The sequence below is a fragment of the Eleutherodactylus coqui genome, chromosome 8 (genome assembly GCF_035609145.1).
Source record: "Eleutherodactylus coqui strain aEleCoq1 chromosome 8, aEleCoq1.hap1, whole genome shotgun sequence".
Lineage (NCBI taxonomy): Eukaryota > Metazoa > Chordata > Amphibia > Anura > Eleutherodactylidae > Eleutherodactylus > Eleutherodactylus coqui.
The window spans coordinates 136018466-136038628 of record NC_089844.1 but is presented as its reverse complement, the minus strand read 5'-3'; the positions used below and the strand labels follow the sequence as shown (position 1 = coordinate 136038628).

The 20163-nt window shown below is 44.3% G+C and overlaps 1 protein-coding gene across 2 annotated transcripts in view; it reads left to right on the top strand.

The window, feature by feature from the left end:
* The window catches only part of PAM16 (presequence translocase associated motor 16), a 157274-nt gene that overhangs the window by 48990 nt on the left and 88121 nt on the right, over positions 1-20163 (top strand). For both annotated transcript variants that reach the window (XM_066576491.1, XM_066576489.1), the window contains exon 9: positions 1030-1112. In XM_066576491.1, the coding sequence (XP_066432588.1) occupies positions 1030-1112 (83 nt within the window). The remainder of the gene's footprint in view (positions 1-1029; positions 1113-20163) is intronic.

Genomic DNA, 20163 nt, shown 5'->3' with positions numbered 1-20163 from the left:
ACTCACTATTCTGCTGGTGGAGTCACTGTGTACATACATTACTTATCCTGTACTGATCCTGAATTACATCCTCTATTATACTCCAGAGCTGCACTCACTATTCTGCTGGTGGAGTCACTGTGTACATACATTACTTATCCTGTACTGATCCTGAGTTACATCCTGTATTATACTCCAGAGCTGCACTCACTATTCTGCTGGTGGAGTCACTGTATACATACATTACTTATCCTGTACTGATCCTGAGTTATATCTTGTATTATACTCCAGAGCTGCACTCACTATTCTGCTGGTGGAGTCACTGTGTACATACATTACTTATCCTGTACTGATCCTGAGTTACATCCTGTATTATACTCCAGAGCTGCACTCACTATTCGTCTGGTGGAGTCACTGTGTACAGACATTACTTATCCTGTACTGATCCTGAGTTACATCCTGTATTATACTCCAGAGCTGTGCTCACTATTCTGCTGGTGGATCACTGTGTACATACATTACTTATCCTGTACTGATCCTGAGTTACATCCTGTATTATACTCCAGAGCTGCACTCACTATTGTGCTGGTGGAGTCACTGTGTACATACATTACTTATTCTGTACTGATCCTGAGTTACATCCTGTATTATACCCCAGAACTGCACTCACTATTCTGCTGGTGCAGTCACTGTATACATACATGACTTATCCTGTACTGATCCTGAGTTACATCCTGTATTATAGTCCAGAGCTGCACTCACTATTCTGCTGGTGGAGTCACTGTGTACATACATTACTTATCCTGTACTGATCCTGAATTACATCCTCTATTATACTCCAGAGCTGCACTCACTATTCTGCTGGTGGAGTCACTGTGTACACACATTACTTATCCTGTACTGATTCTGAGTTACATCCTGTATTATACTATTGGAATGATTTGGCTCTGTTGTTACTATGTGTAAGACATTGCAACTCCTTTCTCTCCATTGATTGTCCTCATTAATGCTTCTTTTACGTTGATCTACGTCTTCCATATATTACACCAGGTCAGGGAAAGAGAGCTGCTGCTTTGGGATCTTCGCAGCTTCAGCCGCCCAGTGACATCCTTCTCGCTGGATGCATCCTCAGGGTAGGAAAACAAATGCATGTCTCTACTCCTTTGTTTTTCTGTGTTTATGGCTCATAGGTGGTTAATACAACGCTGCCATTGTTACCTATTCCTCAGCAATTAGCTGTGTCTTCCGGACGAAGCTTCACCTTGGAGCCTCTGTAAATAGTATATAGTAGGGAGCAGCATATAGTATATTACAGTTCCACAAGGGTGTACATACCATAAAGACAGCCCGTGCAGCTACTATGGGGTCCTTGGACAGAGTGGCTCAGTCCTGGTTGATTCCATCACCTTAATACTATAGGCTGCTGTAAGTGATTGGCATTAAAGGGGTTCTACCAGAAAACACTTTTTAATCACCTATCCATAGGAGGGGTGATAAATGTCTGATCGCCGAGGGGTCTCCGCGCTGAGACTTCCACTGATCTTGTTTCCCCCTCTTCTGTCACTGTATGCTCTCTGCACCCATCCACCATGACGTTGGATTGAATGCCCCAGTGACTGAGCATGCGCAGCCGTCGCTCCATTTATTTCAATGGGGCTGACTGAGATAGCTGCATACAAGCACTCTGACAGTATGATTGAAAATAAATGGAGCCGAACTCCGTATGCACAACTGCCGCTGATGTCGGGGAGGAAAGAAGGATTGGGCACGTAGATTTCCGCCAACATAGGAGTCTGACTGCAACTTTCTCCAGTGTCACCACTGAAAACTTGTGAACGTTCGGCGGAGATGAGCATGCATGTGTATAGTGAAGTTGGGAGGAGTAGCTGTCGGATGAAGGAAGGTCCGATGTATGGCTTCTGGAAAATGCAGAACTGAGGCAACAGAACGCAAAGTGGTGTGGTGCTTTCCCAGCAAGCTGGCACTCTTATTCTAGCAATCTGTAGAGGTTACAGTGGTTGCACTCCCAATGGTTGGACATTGATGACATAGCCTAGCAATATGCCAACAGGGTCTGCCCTAAGACAAACCCTTTTAGCAACCCCCTTGATGTATTGTGTGTTTTTAAGGTGATTCCAGGATGCAATTAAAGGGGTTTAAAGTTATTCTCCATCCTCCTGAGTGTCTGATTGGCAGGGGACCAACCATTCGGATCTCAATAATGACAAGAATGTGGATCCCATTTGCTCTTCCATATGAAAGGATCATTGGTCGAGCACACACACTGTCACTTCACTCGTCTCTATGGGACTGAGAAGCATAGCCTAGTGCTGCACTATCTGCAGCAGCTCCATTGAAATTAATGGAGCAGCAGTGTGCGTGCTGAACCAACGATCCTTTCATGTTAAGAGCTTTGAGACTCTTGTTCTCGAGATTGGTGGGGTCCCATGGTCAGACCCCAACGATCAGAAAATTATAACACCACAACGCTTTTAAAGGTGCTGTTTCTTTTTCTTTTCCAGAAAGAGCGCCTCTCCTGTTCCACAGCCTGTATCTAGTACTGCGGCTTAGTCCCATTTATTTAAAAAAAACTTTTATTTTGCAGGAGTAATATTGCTAACGTATCCTCAGGATAGGTCATCAATATCCGATTGGAGGGGCTCTGCTGCTCATTACTCCCGCTGATCAGCTGTCTGAAGTGGCCATGGCACTTGGGTGACCACTACGGCCACTTAATTGCATATTGGGCACAGTGCTGTATGTTTCATAACTACTGTGCCTGGTATAATGGCTCACTGCCTTTCACTTGAATGGGACTGGGCTGTCCTCAGGCCATGTGACCAATGAACGTATCATCACATGCCTGAGTAGAGGCAATGGTGCTCATCCAATTGGCAGCTGTGTCGGGAATCAGCTGATCAGCGGGGGATCCGAGAGGATCCTCACTGATCATTAATTGATGACCTGTCCTGAGGATTGGTCTTCAATAGAAAAAATGGCCGAATTCCCAGATAAGCCCTTTAACTCAGAAATCCGTAATGGGTTTCCTAAACTAGGAGACCCCTTTAACAAAAATGTGCCATCAGTTATAGTTTTTGCAGTATACTTAGTGGTGTTACATGTCCTTAACACATTATTATCTATCATCTGCGCAAAGAGGACAGTATGAAAAGAAGTCAGGAAATGTAAAATATTGTAGGATATTTCCTTCTTTCAGCCATGGAGTATTTCTCTGTGAAAGCGATGTTTTAATGACTATGGCACATGGAACAAGAGGAGGAGGAGGGAGCAGGGTTCATGTCTCTTCCAATCAAAAATCCAGAGAAAACATTTTTATTGCATGGTAGTTGTGTATTTCATTAAGAAAGAATGAGAACATCCTGAAATAATGGTTAACCTCATTAGAGGCTCTCATCCAAGAATCCAACTTCTTTCAAAAGAGACTGAATGATGGAGGGTTTAGGAGCACGTTCTTCAAGTTGACCCTTCAGACGCACAAACTACTTGAAACTGACTACAAATATTTAAGACTGTTTCGTGTGCAACAAGCTGAACACGCTACTTGTAATTCAGGCCTCGATCACGTGAGTGCATAGAAATACAGTGAGTGTAGACATGGAATAGGCCGGAGGTCCTTCTGTCTCCATAACCCTCCGAGCCAGTAGGCCTTGTGAAGTTCAGGGGCAAGTAAGCTCCCCTCACTAAAGCTTAACAAGACCTTTCCGTGCTCTGGCATCTGCCTAGACTGCCGCCCAAACATCCCCAAGGGCTCAGTAGTTTGGGTTTGGTTTTCTGAGATGATGTGTATGGAACCTGAGGGCCACATACAACCTTCCTAGACCATAAGGAGGCACACCCACCCATAAGGGCATCACACCCTGAAACGTCCTAGTTACAAAGGCACATCGAAAATGTGACACAAAAGTGAAAGAAGCACTAAATCAATCAAGATGGCGTTGTGTCATAAAGCCCGAACATCCAGCCATGGTAGTACATGATGCTTTTTTTGTGTTTTCGCAGTTGATTTGTGAACCTAATGAATCTCCAAATCTCACTCATGTCTCCTCCTCTTTAGGTTTATAGGGGTTTTCTGAGATAAAAAAGGAGTAGAGATGAGCGAACGTACTCGGTAAGGCCGATTTTCGCAATCGAGCACCGCGCTTTTCGAGTACTTCACTACTCGGGTGAAAAGATTCGGGGGTTGCCGTGGGTGAGCGGGGGGTTGCAGAGGGGAGTGGGGGGGAGAGGGAGAGAGAGAGAGCTCCCCCCTGTTCCGCGCTGCTACCCCCCGCTCCACCACGCCCCGCCCCCCGGCGACCCCCGAATCTTTTCACCCGAGTAGTGAAGTACTCGAAAATCGCGGTGCTCGATTGCGAAATCGGCCTTACCGAGTACGTTCGCTCATCTCTAAAAAGGAGCGATGATCCTCACTGCTCAGATCTCGGGGTTTTCCAGGATCTAAGCAGTGGGGATCGGGGTTCCTATCTGGGGCCAGAGGGCCATTTATGAAGGTTTATCCCAGAAAACCTTCTATAGGGCCTTAAAATCACGTTCATTATTTCTGTTATTCCCTTTGGCGGAACAAAAACACTTCACGCAGTCACATGGCACTTCTTCCCCAAGGAGGAATAATATAAATCCTAGACATTTTCTAGTTTCATTGGAGACACATTCAAATTTAGCCAAGTGATCTAACCAATTCCCTTGCCTCCTTTCAAATGAGCAAACTGTTTCAATGTCAATTAGACATTTCCATCACTGGGAATCTAACATTATTCTGAACACATTGTGGTATAGCTTCAGCCAAGAATGGCCCTGTATAATGAAAAGAATGGACCTCTCCCTGTGATTTACCACCAGGGAAACCTGAGAGATAGCAAGAGGTAGGCCACCCCATAGGAGCTAGTATAGCCGACAGTGGCTGTCAGATAGCTACACTAGCCTACCAAAAGTATAACGGACACTTGAACAAAATCAAAAGTAGTGTTAACACTACTATTAATGATAATACTTACGGCTCTTTTACACGGGACGATGGTCATCTAAACAACTGCAAGAGCACTGACGTCACCGCTAAGGTGGTTGGCGCTCCTGCAGAGCGTTTAGACTGGCAGACTACACTGCTGCATCACAGGCTTCTCTGCTTAGCGCTTCACTTTCTATGTGAAGCACTGAACAAGGAGCACTTACACTGAACGACACGCCCGCGATCGATGTTTTTGCACTTACACTGGACGGTTATCGCGCAATTAAGTTCGTTTGAACGAATTTTGAGCGATAATCGTTCCATGTAAATGGCCCATTAGTGGGGCCTCCTTTGGCCCTAAGGACATCGGATACACTCAATGGCATACTTTCTACTGATGTCTGATACACTTCAGCTGGTATTTCCCTCTATTAACCCTGCAAATGTCTGGTGAGTTCTCTCAAAGAAGATAGACGCTGTTCATATTTCCTGACCCGACGTTCCAGTTCATTCCAAAGATAGTCAGGACTCTGTGGAGGCCAGACGATTGTGGAACATCCATATCTTTAAACCAATGTAAGATGGTGTTGGATTTGTGACAAGGCGCGTTGTCTTGTTGGAGGTATTGCTGACCATTCCCAGAGTATTACCACATTGTCCAGAATGTCAAGCTACACCTCTGTAACATAGTATAGTAGGCTGAAAGAAGACAATGTCCATCCACTTCAGCCTGTTTCCATCCCCCCTTGTTGATCCAGAGGAATGCACAAAAAAAATCCCAATGAAGCAGAAGCCAATTTAGCCCATTGTGAGGGGAAAAAATTCCTTCCTGACTTCATAATGGCTGTCAGAATAATCCCTGGATCAACGATTGAAAGTTCCTACCTGACTCTAAGAGCCGGATCAACAACCCCTTTGGTTATTTAATGTCTATATTCTGTAATGTCATAACGCTTTAAAAAGACGTCCAGTTCCCTCTTAACCCTTTCAAATCCAATTTGTATCCTGGTTTTCCTAGGGGGCTTAATCTTTTTCTGCCATTATACAATGGCGCTATATGCTGGCTAAAGCCAGTACTGCATGAGATGACACGTTGGATAGGCTCCAACAGCAGAGAGGCTGGCAATATACAGCAAGAGAACCCCGACGGACGTCTTCCAACATCGGAGCTGTGCAGCCTTAAATCATAATGTCTTCAGAGGTCAGACAGTGGATTGGAAAGGGTTAAACTCCTTTATGGATTTTGCCATCACCACGTCCTCAGGCAGAGCGTTCCACAGTCTCACTGCTCTTGCGGTAAAGAACCCCCTTCTGTGTTGGTGATGAAACCTGCTTTCCTCTAGACGTAGAGGATGCCCTCTTGTTACTATCACGGTCCTGGGCACAAACAGGTCGTGTGTTAATGATTCTTGTCACTACAATCAATGGAACGAGACCATGCCACATAAAACATCCCCAGACCGTAACGGAACCTCCACATACTAAACTGTTGGCACAATATACTCTGGAAAAAGGCATTCCCTAGGCTCCTTCATGCCCAGGTACGTCCATCTTCTATGGGAGAAGTTGCTAGATGTTTGCAGGATGAATGGAGGGAAATACCAGCTAAAGTATATCAGATGTTAGTAGAAAGTATGCCACAGAGAGTATCCAATGTCCTTAGGACTAAAGGAGCCCCACTAAGCAGTACCATATGGAAATAACTACTACTTTTGATTAGGATAGTGTACTTTCTTTTGCAGAAATTGACAGTGGGAACACAAACCGCCTGCCCTTAGTTACTACTCATAAGGAGTCCTTTTTTTCATTTTTGACTGTAAGTACATGGTAAGAACCAGTTAGTGTGGTCGGATCACAACAAAACGAACAATAACCTGAATTAATGTTATGAAAGTGATTGAAAATCAAAAAGTTCTTGTGCCTCTGGCAACAGCAAAGGACTGAACTGCTTAGAGGAGAATGAAGATTAGTTTTTCTTTTTTTTTTTTACCCCCCCCCTCCTCATGCTTAGAGCAAATGTTTAAGGTGAAAAAATGTGAAATATGTGACACAGGTTGTGTGAGAATATTGATGAGTGAAATCTGTTTCTTCGGCATGACCTCACATCTTTGCAGGGAGCGACTTTGCTCTGGAAGGAATTAGTAATGTGTTCTATTTTCTGTTACCATAAGAGAAATAAAACAAAAAACTTTAAAAATGTGTCACAACTTCACCATCTGATTTAGGATTCTAAAATACTACACACTTAAACAGCGACTGTCTAGTAAAATAATGTCCACGTACTTCATTTTGAGATGTTGCTCCCTTCGTGGCAACCAAGTTGGTTTTCAAAAACCCATGTTGGAACAAGGACAGCCTCTGATTCTGAACTAATTCTATACTCCAATCTTAAAAAAACTCAGATTGGGGTCCTTTAACATGGGCTGAGAATTGGCCCCATGTAAGGAGTGCTGAGTGGCAAAGCATGGCTATTGATGCCCCATTTAAATTTCTTTTACATGGACCAAGAATGGCTGTTGTGGGAATAAATGATCGTTACTATGATCATTCGTCCCATTGGAGCTGGCTGTACATGTCCCTGTTCACACGCCAACCTGGGAGCACTGGCGTAACTATAGGGGATGCAGGGGACGTGGTTGCACCCGGGCCCAGGAGCCTTAGGGGGCCCATAAGGCCTTTCTCCTCCATATAGGAAGCCCAGTACTATGAATAAAGTATTATAGTTGGGGACCCTGTTACAGCTTTTGCATTGGGGCCCAGAAGCTTCAAGTTACGCCTCTGCCTGGGAGCATTTTTAGGCTTGCTAAAAAGCAACTATCAACCAGTGTTCTCGTTTGTCAGCTGACTGCTGTCCCTTTTACACAGCCCAATGATCAGGCAAATTGATAGAGATGAGCGAGTATACTCGCTAAAGGCAATTGCTCGAGCGAGCATTGCCTTTAGCGAGTACTTGCACGCTCGAGACTGAAGATTCGGGTGCCGGCGCGGGGGAGCGGTGAGTAGTGGCCGTCATTAGGAGGGAGCGGGGGGCAGAGAGGGAGAGATCTCTCCCCTCCGTTCCACCCCGCTCTTCACCGCAGCTCCCTGCCCGCTGCCAGCACCTGTACCTTCAGTCTCAAGCGGGCAGGTACTCGCTAAGGGCAATGCTCGCTCGAGCAATTGCCTTTAGTGAGTATACTCGCTCTTCTCTACAAATTAACCTTCGTGCCCAATAATCAGCCCTTTATTTTTGGCTGTAAAGCAATTGGCTGCAGCAGACGCCTCTCTCCATTGAAGACCAAGCTTAGCAATGATAGCAGTATGCAAACAGATGAATATTCGTAAAACCACCCTTAGGCCAGCTTCACACGCGCATATTTGCACACGCAATACGCAGAGAATAGAACCCATTGATTTCAATGGGTTCATTCACATTTCCATATTTCAGTTGTAGAACAGATACTACTTTTCTGCATATTTGTGCACCAAAGGTCCCCATAGAAGTCAATGAGGGGTGCGCAAATGCACATGCAGTACGTAAAAGAAGCGTGCAACACTGCGTAATTCCGCTGTTAAAAGAACACATCTGGAACTACCTAGATAAATTAGCCATTTAAATCTTGCCCCTTTATCTCCTGTGTGCAAATGGACATGCCCTGCGAACAGAAAATGTACAGCAAAATACATTGATACGCGCTCAGTGCGCAGATATGTTGTGCTGATACATTCACAATTGCTCATATGCTCGTGTGAAGTTGGCTTAAGGGCTTATTCGCACATCTGTATTTTTTTTTTAAGGATTTAGCGCTCCCATAGACTCATGAGTGCTTTTGATCCGTGAATACAGAATAGAATAGGACATGTCGCGATTTTTTTTTTTAATTCGGACCATTGGTCTACATAAAAAACACCCATGTGAATAGCCCAATTTACTTTATTGAGTCCATGCTCAACATGGACGGCACACGGACAGGATATCCGCTATGTGAATGGGCCCACAGGGTTTAGATGAGATTGGTCTAAACGAAGTTGGGCTATGCGACTCAAATTGCATGATGCTATCGTTGAGTGTTTGGAGTCACTGTTTGGGTCCTACCCCATGATGTGCGAATGGGAACATCTATTTGAGTATCGCTGCCTTGCAATGATGTAAAGTTACGGTAAACTACAGTTGGACGTCAATAGGTTCCTTGTTTCCAGATAAGTATGAAGAAAGACAAAAATAAAAACCCACTTAGAGACGGAGTTATGACCCTGACCTTCAACACGGCAAAATATTCCAGGAAAGAACAAACTGCTTTCGCACAAGGAACAAACAAATCTTGAAATGTGACCCATAGCAATACAGGAGTGTCAGAGATGAATGCCAGCTGTAGCTGCGGGCCGCGTGTGGACCTCCGCACGTGACTATTGCATAAATTGGTTTTTAATACCGGAGGTAAAGTAAACACAGGCCTGCACCAGCGACGACTCTATAGGAATACTCTGAGCACTTTGTATGAAACCCAAGGGGTCTGAGACATAGAGGCACATTGCTCTTAAAGGGGTTGTCCTAGATTCGAAAAAAAGCCTGCTTTTTTCCCCCAGAAACAGGCGAGTGGCGCTATTCCAAGAAACAAAAAAGCCCATTTATTTTTCCGTTTCTGGACAAACCCCTTAAAGGGAAACTGTCATCAGAAATAGAGCTATTATATAGATCAACGTTCTATGTTAAACACGTTTTTATAAGAGTTTTTGGTACTTTTTTTCCCCAATGACCTGATGTATATTTAATTTATATATATATATATATATATATATATAATATATATATAGTGATCCCTCGTCTATTGTGATACGTGAAAATCAGTGAAGTAGCCGCATTATATTTACTCAAATCAATCTGCCGGGTGAACTGCCAAACAATCGCAAAAGTGAACAAACAGACCAATGCTACGATCAGTGAGCCAATCAGCACCCGATACAGAACACATTCCATCGGTGCAAGCGCTAGTGGCGTACTGTATTTCCTGTATGTTCCGCAAAATCCCACCATATAGCAAAAAACTCTGCAAAAACTATATATGGTCTATCTAAAATCCGCAATGCACCGAAGCCGCAATATAGCGAGGGATCACTGTATCTTAAAGTCCTGCAGCTTTCACACTGATTACGAAGAATAAGGCTGTATTCACACAGGCGATTTTTCACGTGTGTGTTTGTCCGATTGCGAGTAGGATGGAACTTGCACGTGACAAGAACCCATTAATTTTAATGGCTTAATTCACATGAGCGATTTTTGTTTTTTTTTTTCTCTTGGAACAATAGTCCGAGATAGAAAAGCCGCAGCATGTCCTAATTTTGGGCAATTCTTGTTCAAGAATATCCCATTATTTGCTATAGCAGCAAAAAAACAAACAAACATTAAAAATAATGCATTACATTCCCATGCTGTGCCATTTGTTTGTAAGTGTAATGCGTTTTTTTTTTCCATTTTACCTATTGGAGACATGAGATTTTATTTATTTGCGTGCTCGAAAAATATGCGTCCACCAATGTAAATTCCATGTTTTTACATTTAAAACACATCTTACATGTTGGAAAATTGCTTTTAAACAAGTGTGATGTAGGCCAGATTTTCACTAACCTACATCGCACTCGCCTGTGTGAATACAGCCTTATAATCGTCTGAAGCCTTTTTAGTAGTCATCTGATTATCATCACAGGCAAGATTACAATGAAAGGAGATCTCTATATATAAATAACACAGGATCCACCATTCTCAATAGCTGATGTCACAGCTCACCTCCTCCTCTCCCTGCACAATGACCTCTACACGGGTTACAGAGCATGCCCACAACACTCGCTCGTAGAAGTCAATGGGCCAGCTCCTGTCCATTATGTGAATGACCCATTAGGCTGCTGTAAAGCATTTCTCTAAATGCTGTTAACCTTTTATCTGCCAATGTTCCAAAATTGGAAAAGTGAATTCATATAGTCGTTGCCTTGATTTGGATTGTCTTCGCTAATAGATGGGAGCATTTTCTTGTAGATGTAGACATGTGATAGCAATGTGGGCCAAATAAAGTATGGCACGGACATAGCACAAGTGGATCATTATTCGTCAGGTAAAAGGTTAAGTGCGGCTCAGACAAGCTGCGGCCCCACTGGAGTTGCACTGCGCTGGGGAGACGTGCAGCCGACTAATGTTGGCCGTATGGGGAGTAACGGTCATTCGTCCCTCATAAGCAGATCATCTGTGTGAATAATATGAATGAGCGCTAACTGACAGTGCTGATATACATTGGCAAATGATCTGCTAGTGTGAAAGGACCCGACTGCTAGAGCCATGTCAGACGTGGACAACTCCTTTCAGCAGACCTATCCATTGCAGAACATTCTGGTAAATGTCCACACAAGGCAGACATAAATCCACAGCCGCAAAGGACTCACTTAATGGTGCCATTTGTGTTCTGGATTTCATTGTGGATATGCTGCGGGTTCAACATCCACACCGCATGTCAAACTCTGCACACATTTTGTGCACATTTTTCCGCAGCGGGTGGATGAGATCTGTTAAAATATCCCTCTATTCCCCTCTACTGTAAATGCTGCAAACTTTCCATTTCGAAATTCCCCGTGAAAAATTTGCAGCAGATGTGTTTCATCTGGACATGTTTTATATTGGTGTATCACTCATATGTTCCAAATATGCCGTACTAATAGGGCTGCTGCCCGTAAATGCCCAGCCAGTCATTAAGTCATAATTAATTGTCGATCAATTGGCCTGTGTCGATTAATTAATTTTTACTAGAAATAGTAAAAAAAAAAATAACATGCTGCGGGGCACCTACAGCCAAGCAGCAACCCTACCAGTAAGTACTTTACCTCACTCTCAAGCTCCGGGCCGAATGATGCTGCTGTATTCAGAGACCCTGACTCCGATCCCCACGTCTGCGTCTTTGCTCATACCGTACACAGTGCAGATTCTGGGGTATGAGTCGGGCTATACAAAAGTGGTCTGAGATAGAGTACTTGCTGGTAGGGTTGCTGTGCGGCCGTAGAGAACACTAAGGGAGGCACTATCACTATTGGGGCCACTAAGAGGGATACTATTACTATTGGGGCCACTAAGAGGGATACTATTACTGTTGGGGCCAGTGAGAGGGATACTATTACTGTTGGGGCCAGTGAGAGGGATACTATTACTGTTTGGGCCAGTGAGAGGGATACTATTACTGTTGGGGCCAGTGAGAGGGATACTACTGTTGGGGCCACTGAGAGGGATACTATTACTGTTGGGGCCACTGAGAGGGATACTATTACTGTTGGGGCCACTGAGAGGGATACTATTACTGTTGGGGCCACTGAGAGGGATACTATTACTGTTGGGGCCACTGAGAGGGATACTATTACTGTTGGGGCCACTGAGAGGGATACTATTACTGTTGGGGCCACTGAGAGGGATATTATTACTGTTGGGGCCACTGAGAGAGACACTTTTACTGTTGGGGTTACTGAGAGGGACACTTACTTTTGGGGACACTTAGAGGGGTACTATTACTTGTTAGGGGCACTATAGCTTTACAGAGCCACAGAGGGGGCACTAGTTGTGTGGGGAGATTACTGAGAAGTTCATTGGGTGTAGTGGCAAGATGGGGAAGTAAAAGTCATGGTTACAAGAAGTCTTCATGGTGTTCTGGGCCCAAAAAAAGCAAAAGTGACCTCATCAGGTAGAGGAGACGCCACCTGTGATCCCCTGAGGTGACTGTACTATCACTGGAGGGTAGCTACACTGTCATCATTATCACTCTGTAGAGCTGGTATCTGACTATTATATGGTGACCACGTCATTTAAACTGTATTGAAGCCCACTGTATCTGAGCCCATTGTGTTTTAAAGGGACACTCTGGACTATACTGGGTGGTAAGTAGGCCCTCAACCAGCTGTGCATGTTTATGAAGGCATGAGCAGCTAGTGCCCCTATATGTGGGTGTCTGTGCCTCTTTATAGGGCCATCGCCATATGTTATTATAAGCCGACACCCTAAACTACGCTTGGCCAGTATTTTTCGGTGACAAAGCCCTGTGTACTAATAAAACAAGATGTGCGCTATTTCTTTACGTTCTAAGATGGATATCCATGTGTTACGGCTCACGGTGTGTGAGGTAATGGCGATTATACGCCTACAATGGGCTGAAAATGAATTTTCTCTGTTTATAGAGTAGATTTTCATCTCTGCTTGGCCCCCACTTTCCTCGCACCACCACTCCTGTCCTTCCCTGGTCTCCGGGACTAGAGTTTATTTTAGCAGGAGCTTAGCCTGCGGCCGATCTCCATAACAACCATAAAATAAACAGGTCAGTGCCAGGCCTGAGGCACCCTGACTTCTAATCCAGCCGGGGCAGACGCCGCCACCTCACCAACCATGACAGGATTTTACCCATTGTGTTATGCACACAGCTCTAAGTATATGTCTATAGACCGCAGAGCCGTGATTAAAGGGGATGTTTGAGGTCAATGCCCGGCTTTGGCAGTGCAGTCCTACCCCCCTTCCTCCTTTTCTTCACCTCACCCTTCATCTCCGTCCCACCGGGACCAAGCTGACCCCATAATTATACCAGAAATAAGTTTTCTTACCTCACCCACCGCCCACCCCCTCCCTGTAATCATAGTTCTGGCAGATTTTAATGTCAGCTCAGAAATGGCTCCCAGATGCTGAGGTTGGTCTAGTTAATGAAAGTGATAAATGAATAAAGGCGTAAAACCGTATGAAAGCTTTAACTCTTAGCTTACCAGGCGGCATTTCATTTTGTGCAACCACATGGGTCCAATCCAGAAAAACGATGATGAGCGGAGAAATAGCGATCATACCGGATTCCGGAATGGCGTATGTTGCAATTGATGCAATTGTGAATTCCCTGCGCCCGTAACCCTGCATAGCCATTCAGTAGTGTGGGGAAGTGGGGTAACAACAACCCATATGGCCGACACTGCCACTCCATGAGGGGTTTTCAGAGTAAATAATCTGGTTTTAGTATTACGAAGCGGCAGATTTTATTATTTTTTTCATTTATTTGCTTTGGAAAGACTTAAGTATTAAAGCATAGGAAAGGAACGATAATCGCCCGGCGGTTTTTGGCGCAGTGGAAGGAACATTATATGCAGGTATAGAAGTGAAAGCTTTTAAGTGACCTAATAAATCTGCAGGTCTCTTGCTGACAAGGGGTTAAATAAAGGCACACCGCAAGCTTCTGGCAACGGCCCAGGCCGCAGAGAGTTAATAGCAAGACATAAGAGAGCTTTGTGCGCGATACAATATCCCAGCATGCTTTTCTGCAGAGTCTGGTTTTTAATTTGAGGCTAAAAGTTGGCGCAGATTTAAGGGATTGGAAGAGAGACGCGTCCAGAGTGAAAATATTTACACAGCAGCAAATTCCAGCAGGAATCCAGGGGCCGGTGTCTGAGCGCCAAACAAAGACTTCTTTCTGAGGTTTCACTCCTCCGTATTGTGTTCCTCACTCACTCCTGTGTATTGTGTACTGCACTCGGGGATCGGTGTATATGGAGCACTACTCTACATGATCCACTACCGGCTTCTTCAGGGGTCCCTATAGCGTACTCATGACTGGACTTGGGTCTTTGCTCACATGTAGTGTGTTGTGCAAGCACATAAATACACCCAAACCGTTAATTTGCTGACCCACTCATTCATATCCCACCACAAAGGAATGACGTGGACCCAACGTATCCTCGTGGTGGATGGATTGTGGATCAGGAAACCATGAGCCATAAGAATAGTTGGATGTTCGTTAATAGAGATGAGTGAACCTACTCGTTTCGAGTAATTACTCGATCGAGCACCGCGATTTTCGAGTACTTCCATACTCGGGTGAAAAGATTCAGGGGGCGGGGGGAGGTGTGGCGGAGTGGGGGGTAGCAGCAGGGAACAGGGGGGAGCCCTCTCTCTCCCTCTCCCCCCCCCACTCACCCACAGCGCCCCCCGAATCTTTTCGCCCGAGTACGGAAGTACTCGAAAATCGCGGCGCTCGGGCGAAAAAGGGGCGTGGCCGAGTACGCTCGCTCATCTCTATTCGTTAACCATATATGTGTATTCTTGGACTCTAAGGCGGGCTTTACACAGACGTATTTATACGTGCAAAATTTGTGCGTAATACGCAAAGAATGGAACCCTTTGATTTCAATGGGTTCATTAACGTTCCGGTATTTTTCGGTTGCGGAAAAAAAATTGAACATGCTCTATTTTCTGTGTATTTGCACACCAAAGACCCCCATAGAAGTCAATAGGGGTGCGCAAATGCATGCGCAATACACCAGGAGATGTGGGAGAGACTGCGTAATTGCGCTGGAAAAAAGATGTTTAAAATATCTATGTCACGGTAATTGTATTCTAACGCAACAAATATGTCAACTTTCTGGGGGGTTTTTGTTTGTTTATTATGAAACCCAATAAAAATTATTGAAAAGAAGAAAAAGAACACATCTGGAACTATTTATAATCGGTGTGACTTTTTGTCTTACGCAAATGAACATGCCTTGCCGGGGCAAAAAAGTGCAGTAAAATACACCAATGCATGCGCAAAAAAAGCATCATTCCTCAAAAACGCAGCATTCAGATGTGAGGTTTTTTTTTACGCGGACTGATGTTGCACATAAAATAAAACAAATCGCAGCATGCCCTATTTTGGTCCGTATTCACAGGCCAAAATCACCAATTAAACTCTATGGGACCATAAAAAACATATTATATGCATGTGCGCTGCATTTTTTTTTTTTTTTACACACTTTGCCAGGAGGAAAAAAAAAGTGCCACCAGTCGGGCCTTCTTGTGGGGTTTTTGTTTTGCACACCTGAAAAATTAATGACATTTGGATGACACACAGACGTTAAAAAAACTGCACATGCGTAACAAAAATGCATGCAACAGACGCATGTGCACAGGGAAACCCATCCGCTTTTCACAGACTGAAATTGCATAAACCTGTGTGAGTTTGCCCTAAGAGTCCATCCGCATGGTGGGGTTCTTACCATGCTGCCGAGAGCCTTCATGTCACCATGAATCACTCTTTTGTGCCGTTTTATTGAGTTTCACCTGTGCTAGCTGTGGAGCCGCGGGTGATATAACACAAGTCCGTTAATGCTTGGGTTTAATTGGCATTTGATCAAATTGAAATTTGTCTCATCTGCCCAAAAATCTGATCTGATATAGCTGTCAAAGCATGGCCAACACGTGGGTGTCATGTTGGTGTGGTGTGCAAGTATAACTTATGTAAACCTCATCGGAGTCTTACAGACCACTGCATTATGGGGAAAGTGGGGCTGTATTTTACCAAGATCAAAGCAGACGGTCATTGGTTAAAGGCTGTAGTCTGATGCAGATCACCGCTAATTGCTGGGCGGCACATTCACATGCTGTTGTTTCTTTTGACAGGTCTCGGTGCCACCCGGCAATTAGCAGGGATCTGCATGCAGCTACTGTGTATGACTGCAGCCTGTATGGGCACCATGATCAGAAGAAAATATCTGTGTGTGTAAAAGGTCAATGCAGATCAGTCTAATAGATATCGAATTATTGGTCTGATTGGTCATAAATCTGTGTACACAACATCTATACACATAGGATACTGATTGGCCAGAGTTTGGCTGATCACTCGACCGTAGAATTGTTCATACAACAATACCACCAGCAATACTAACTATTAATGAGGGCAATCAAGGAGCCCATTTAGACACAATGATGGATCGCTCAAAATTTGCTCAAACGTCAGTTTGAGTGACTGTTTCGAGGGATCATTTTGCATAAACTCTTAAGTAACTACTCAGCTACTTAAGAGTTTATTAGCATGCAAATGAAGCCTTTCGCTGAATGCAGATAACAGCTGGAGGTCTGTTATCTGCATTCACCTGCTTTGTTCTTGAGCAGGACTGCAGCTAAAAGAATGCTGTCAGCGCTATCCCGCTGAGAACTCGGCATGCGGTCCTGATAAGACACATGGCTGACTTCAAGCTGGCTTGAAGTCAGTGATGAACGAATACTGCATGATGGACACACGTTTAGATGCAACGATTATCGCTCAATAGATGGATTTTGCCGAATTTTTAGCGATAATCGTTGTGTCTAAATGGGCCCTAACTCCCTGGGATTTGCACAAAATGGTATATACCATACACATGTTGATTTGGCCAACCACTTATGACATTTTCCATCCTGGCCGATCACCTTTCCAGTTGACAGATGTGCTATCATGAATAGTAGTTTGTGTTCATTTTTCAAATGGTCGGCCGAAATGACCAAAATCGGCCATTTCAGATGACTTTTGTCTTGTCTTGTGTCTGTGCCTTCTAGTTTATCTAAGGCTATGTTCACACCTGCCTTAGGGGCTTCCATTTTCCTGCACTGTTATGGGAGCTGGAAAGGGTAATCTCCTAGCCAAACTAATCCATTTTATGAAGAACATGAACTACAATGGGGTCCGTTTGGTTTCTGTTCAGCCATCCGACGTTTTACCATACGTAAAAGTCCTGCATGTAGAACTTTTTCTTCCAGCATTTCATGCTGGATCTGCAGCGGAGGCTCCAGTTGTGAACATAGCCTTAACTGTATTTGCTACATACATACATATAGTCTATTGTTCCCGGTTATCGGCCATTTCAGGTTTGATATAGGCTGTCTGTAGCTTTCTTTAATTGGTTGAAAATGCATGGGACTGTATATGGGCAGGTTTTGGGTTCTACAGACCTCTTGAGTGTAGCTACTACCGAGGTACCACGAGCGTCAATTTTAGAGGCTCCATCGGTAATGCTATTAGTAGCAGGTTTTCAGCAATTTTCCGATGGAAGAGCTTCACCCTTAACATGTACTTTTTTTTTTTTTTCTTTTTAGCGGGTCCATGTTCTCTCCAACATAATAGTTTTTTGGGTTCTGTGTATCATAAGCGACAATGCAAATAATGGAGGTGATCGTCTAAACTATTGATTATGACCACTGTGACGCTGTGGTGACTTGACTGAGAACCGTCCGTGCCTATATGCGCAGTTTTGTTTTTTTTTTTTTTCTGCAGCCTTGTGAAGACTTTATGAGGGCTACTGTGGTTAAGGAGAAGTTTGAAGCGAACTGCCATGCAAAGGGGTATTTTAACTCTTATCAGAGTGAATAGGTGCACAATTGGGGTAGCATGTGCCGTTGAACCAGGGGCCTCCCAATTTGCTGCATAGGACCATGCTTTGCCTGTCCCTTAATCATCTATAGTCATCTACAACAATCAGTGTCTAACCCGCTAATCCTCTCCCTGTCTGGCTTTCCTCCTCTTCCCTCTGTCAGGGCCATGCTTTTGCCCCTGCTTCTCTCCCTCACCCCACTGATATTTGGATAATATCTCTATTCCTTCACAGAGAGACCTTTCTTTCCTTGTAATATAAAACATCGCCTCAGGATGCACACACCTGCCCCCTCCCTCCGCTCGCTCCACATACACTCGCCACAGATTAGCCGCAGACCTCCTGCCCAGTTTTCATAATCACTTGCAGACCCCTCCATCCCCCCACCTCTTCTTAATGCTGAACTACACTTCTGACTTAAGAAATACTTTCAGTGCCACAGAGCTGCAGGTAAAGGGTCTACAAAATCGTGCAACACTTTAGTCGTACAACTGACATTTACGTAATATTGTCAGTTCCTCAGCCATCGAGGAAATGTTTCCTCCCTCTTAGGGCACATTCACACCTGCACCCACGGCCTCCGGTCTACTGCCATTGTCTAGCTCTGTCTAACAATGAAAGTTTCGGAACCATCGGATGTGGCACAGTAGCACCAGGCAGACCCCAATGACTTCTGAATAAAAAATTTGCTGGCTGTAATAACGCAGCATGCTGAGCTATTTCGTACTTAACTTAGTGCCGGCTTTGCGCCAAAGACTCTGAATGGAGACTCTGATGTGAAAGTACTCTTAAGCCACTCTCGCACATGCACTTTTTACCATAGCGTTTTGAACGCCACGGTAATCGTAGATCACCGCTCCCATTAAATTCAATCGGGCCTTGCAGACATGCGCTCAAATGCGGCTTTTGAAAACATTGCGATGTTTGAACGGGGTCTGCTCTATTTTGACGCTTTTTCGCACTTTTTAACGCACCGCATTACTCATCTCAATGATGGGGTGTGTTCAAAAGTGCAGCCACTGATAAAAAGCGTGTCGTTTTGCCGATGTGTGTTAGAGTGGCGTAAGGGTGCATTCAAACGTCGCTGATTTGCTGCAGATTTTGTCGCAGATTTCACCCATTCAATTTGCATTCAATTGAAAGCGTGAAATCAACTGCAGATCTGCACCAAAGTCCGCAGCAAATCATCAACGTCTGAACACAACTTTTACGCTCTTTTCTCACCTTGGTTTTAGCATGGATTCCATCCTGCTTTCTACCTTCTATGCAGAAGACTGCATACGGAGAGAAACCATGATGGAACAGTAGGGATCAATTTGTGAGACGGAGACCTCTTTGGTCTCCATTTCACATAGTTTCCATCCTTGTAAGTTTTTTAAAGTGGATAGAAAAACGCAGAAGACAAAACTTTTCTATACAGCTAAAAAGAGAAAGAGAAACAGAAACCTAGTGAAACGGAGGCCAAAGAGGTCTCCGTCTCACATATTGGCCCCTATGGTTCCATTCTGGTTTCCGTACCTATGCGGTTTTCCACATGGAAGACTAAAACCAGCACTTGATTGTAAAAATGAGATGTAAAAAGAGCCTTAAAGCGACCTCCGTCCCTGGAGAAACAAAGATGGCCACACTGCTTATCCGACTACCTGATGCACACAGTGCATTAGTATGCATCAGGTGTCTAAGACCCTACATTCCGATCTGACTGGCCAGTGCTGCTCACATCTTTGTTTATCCAGGACCGGAGGGCCGCTTTAAAAAGGTAAGCATGTTCTGCAGATGTCAAACTGGAGGTAGTTTTAGGTGAAATGTATGTAGATTAATGATCTTGCATGCACATCACTAGCAGCAGCAGGACCGTTCTGTTCATTCAGGAGAGTCTGTTCTAACTTTTTTTTCAGAGTTAAGCCATTAACATGATCTGGTAAATGTTACACTCTGCAGAAATGAACACATGGCTGTGATAATATACAGGTCCCCAGCAGGAAGTCGTCTGACACAGGGATATGCTACATAATCAACCGGGCATTATAATGGATGAAAGCATTAATCAATGGAGTTCAGATCCTACCTTTTTCAAAAAG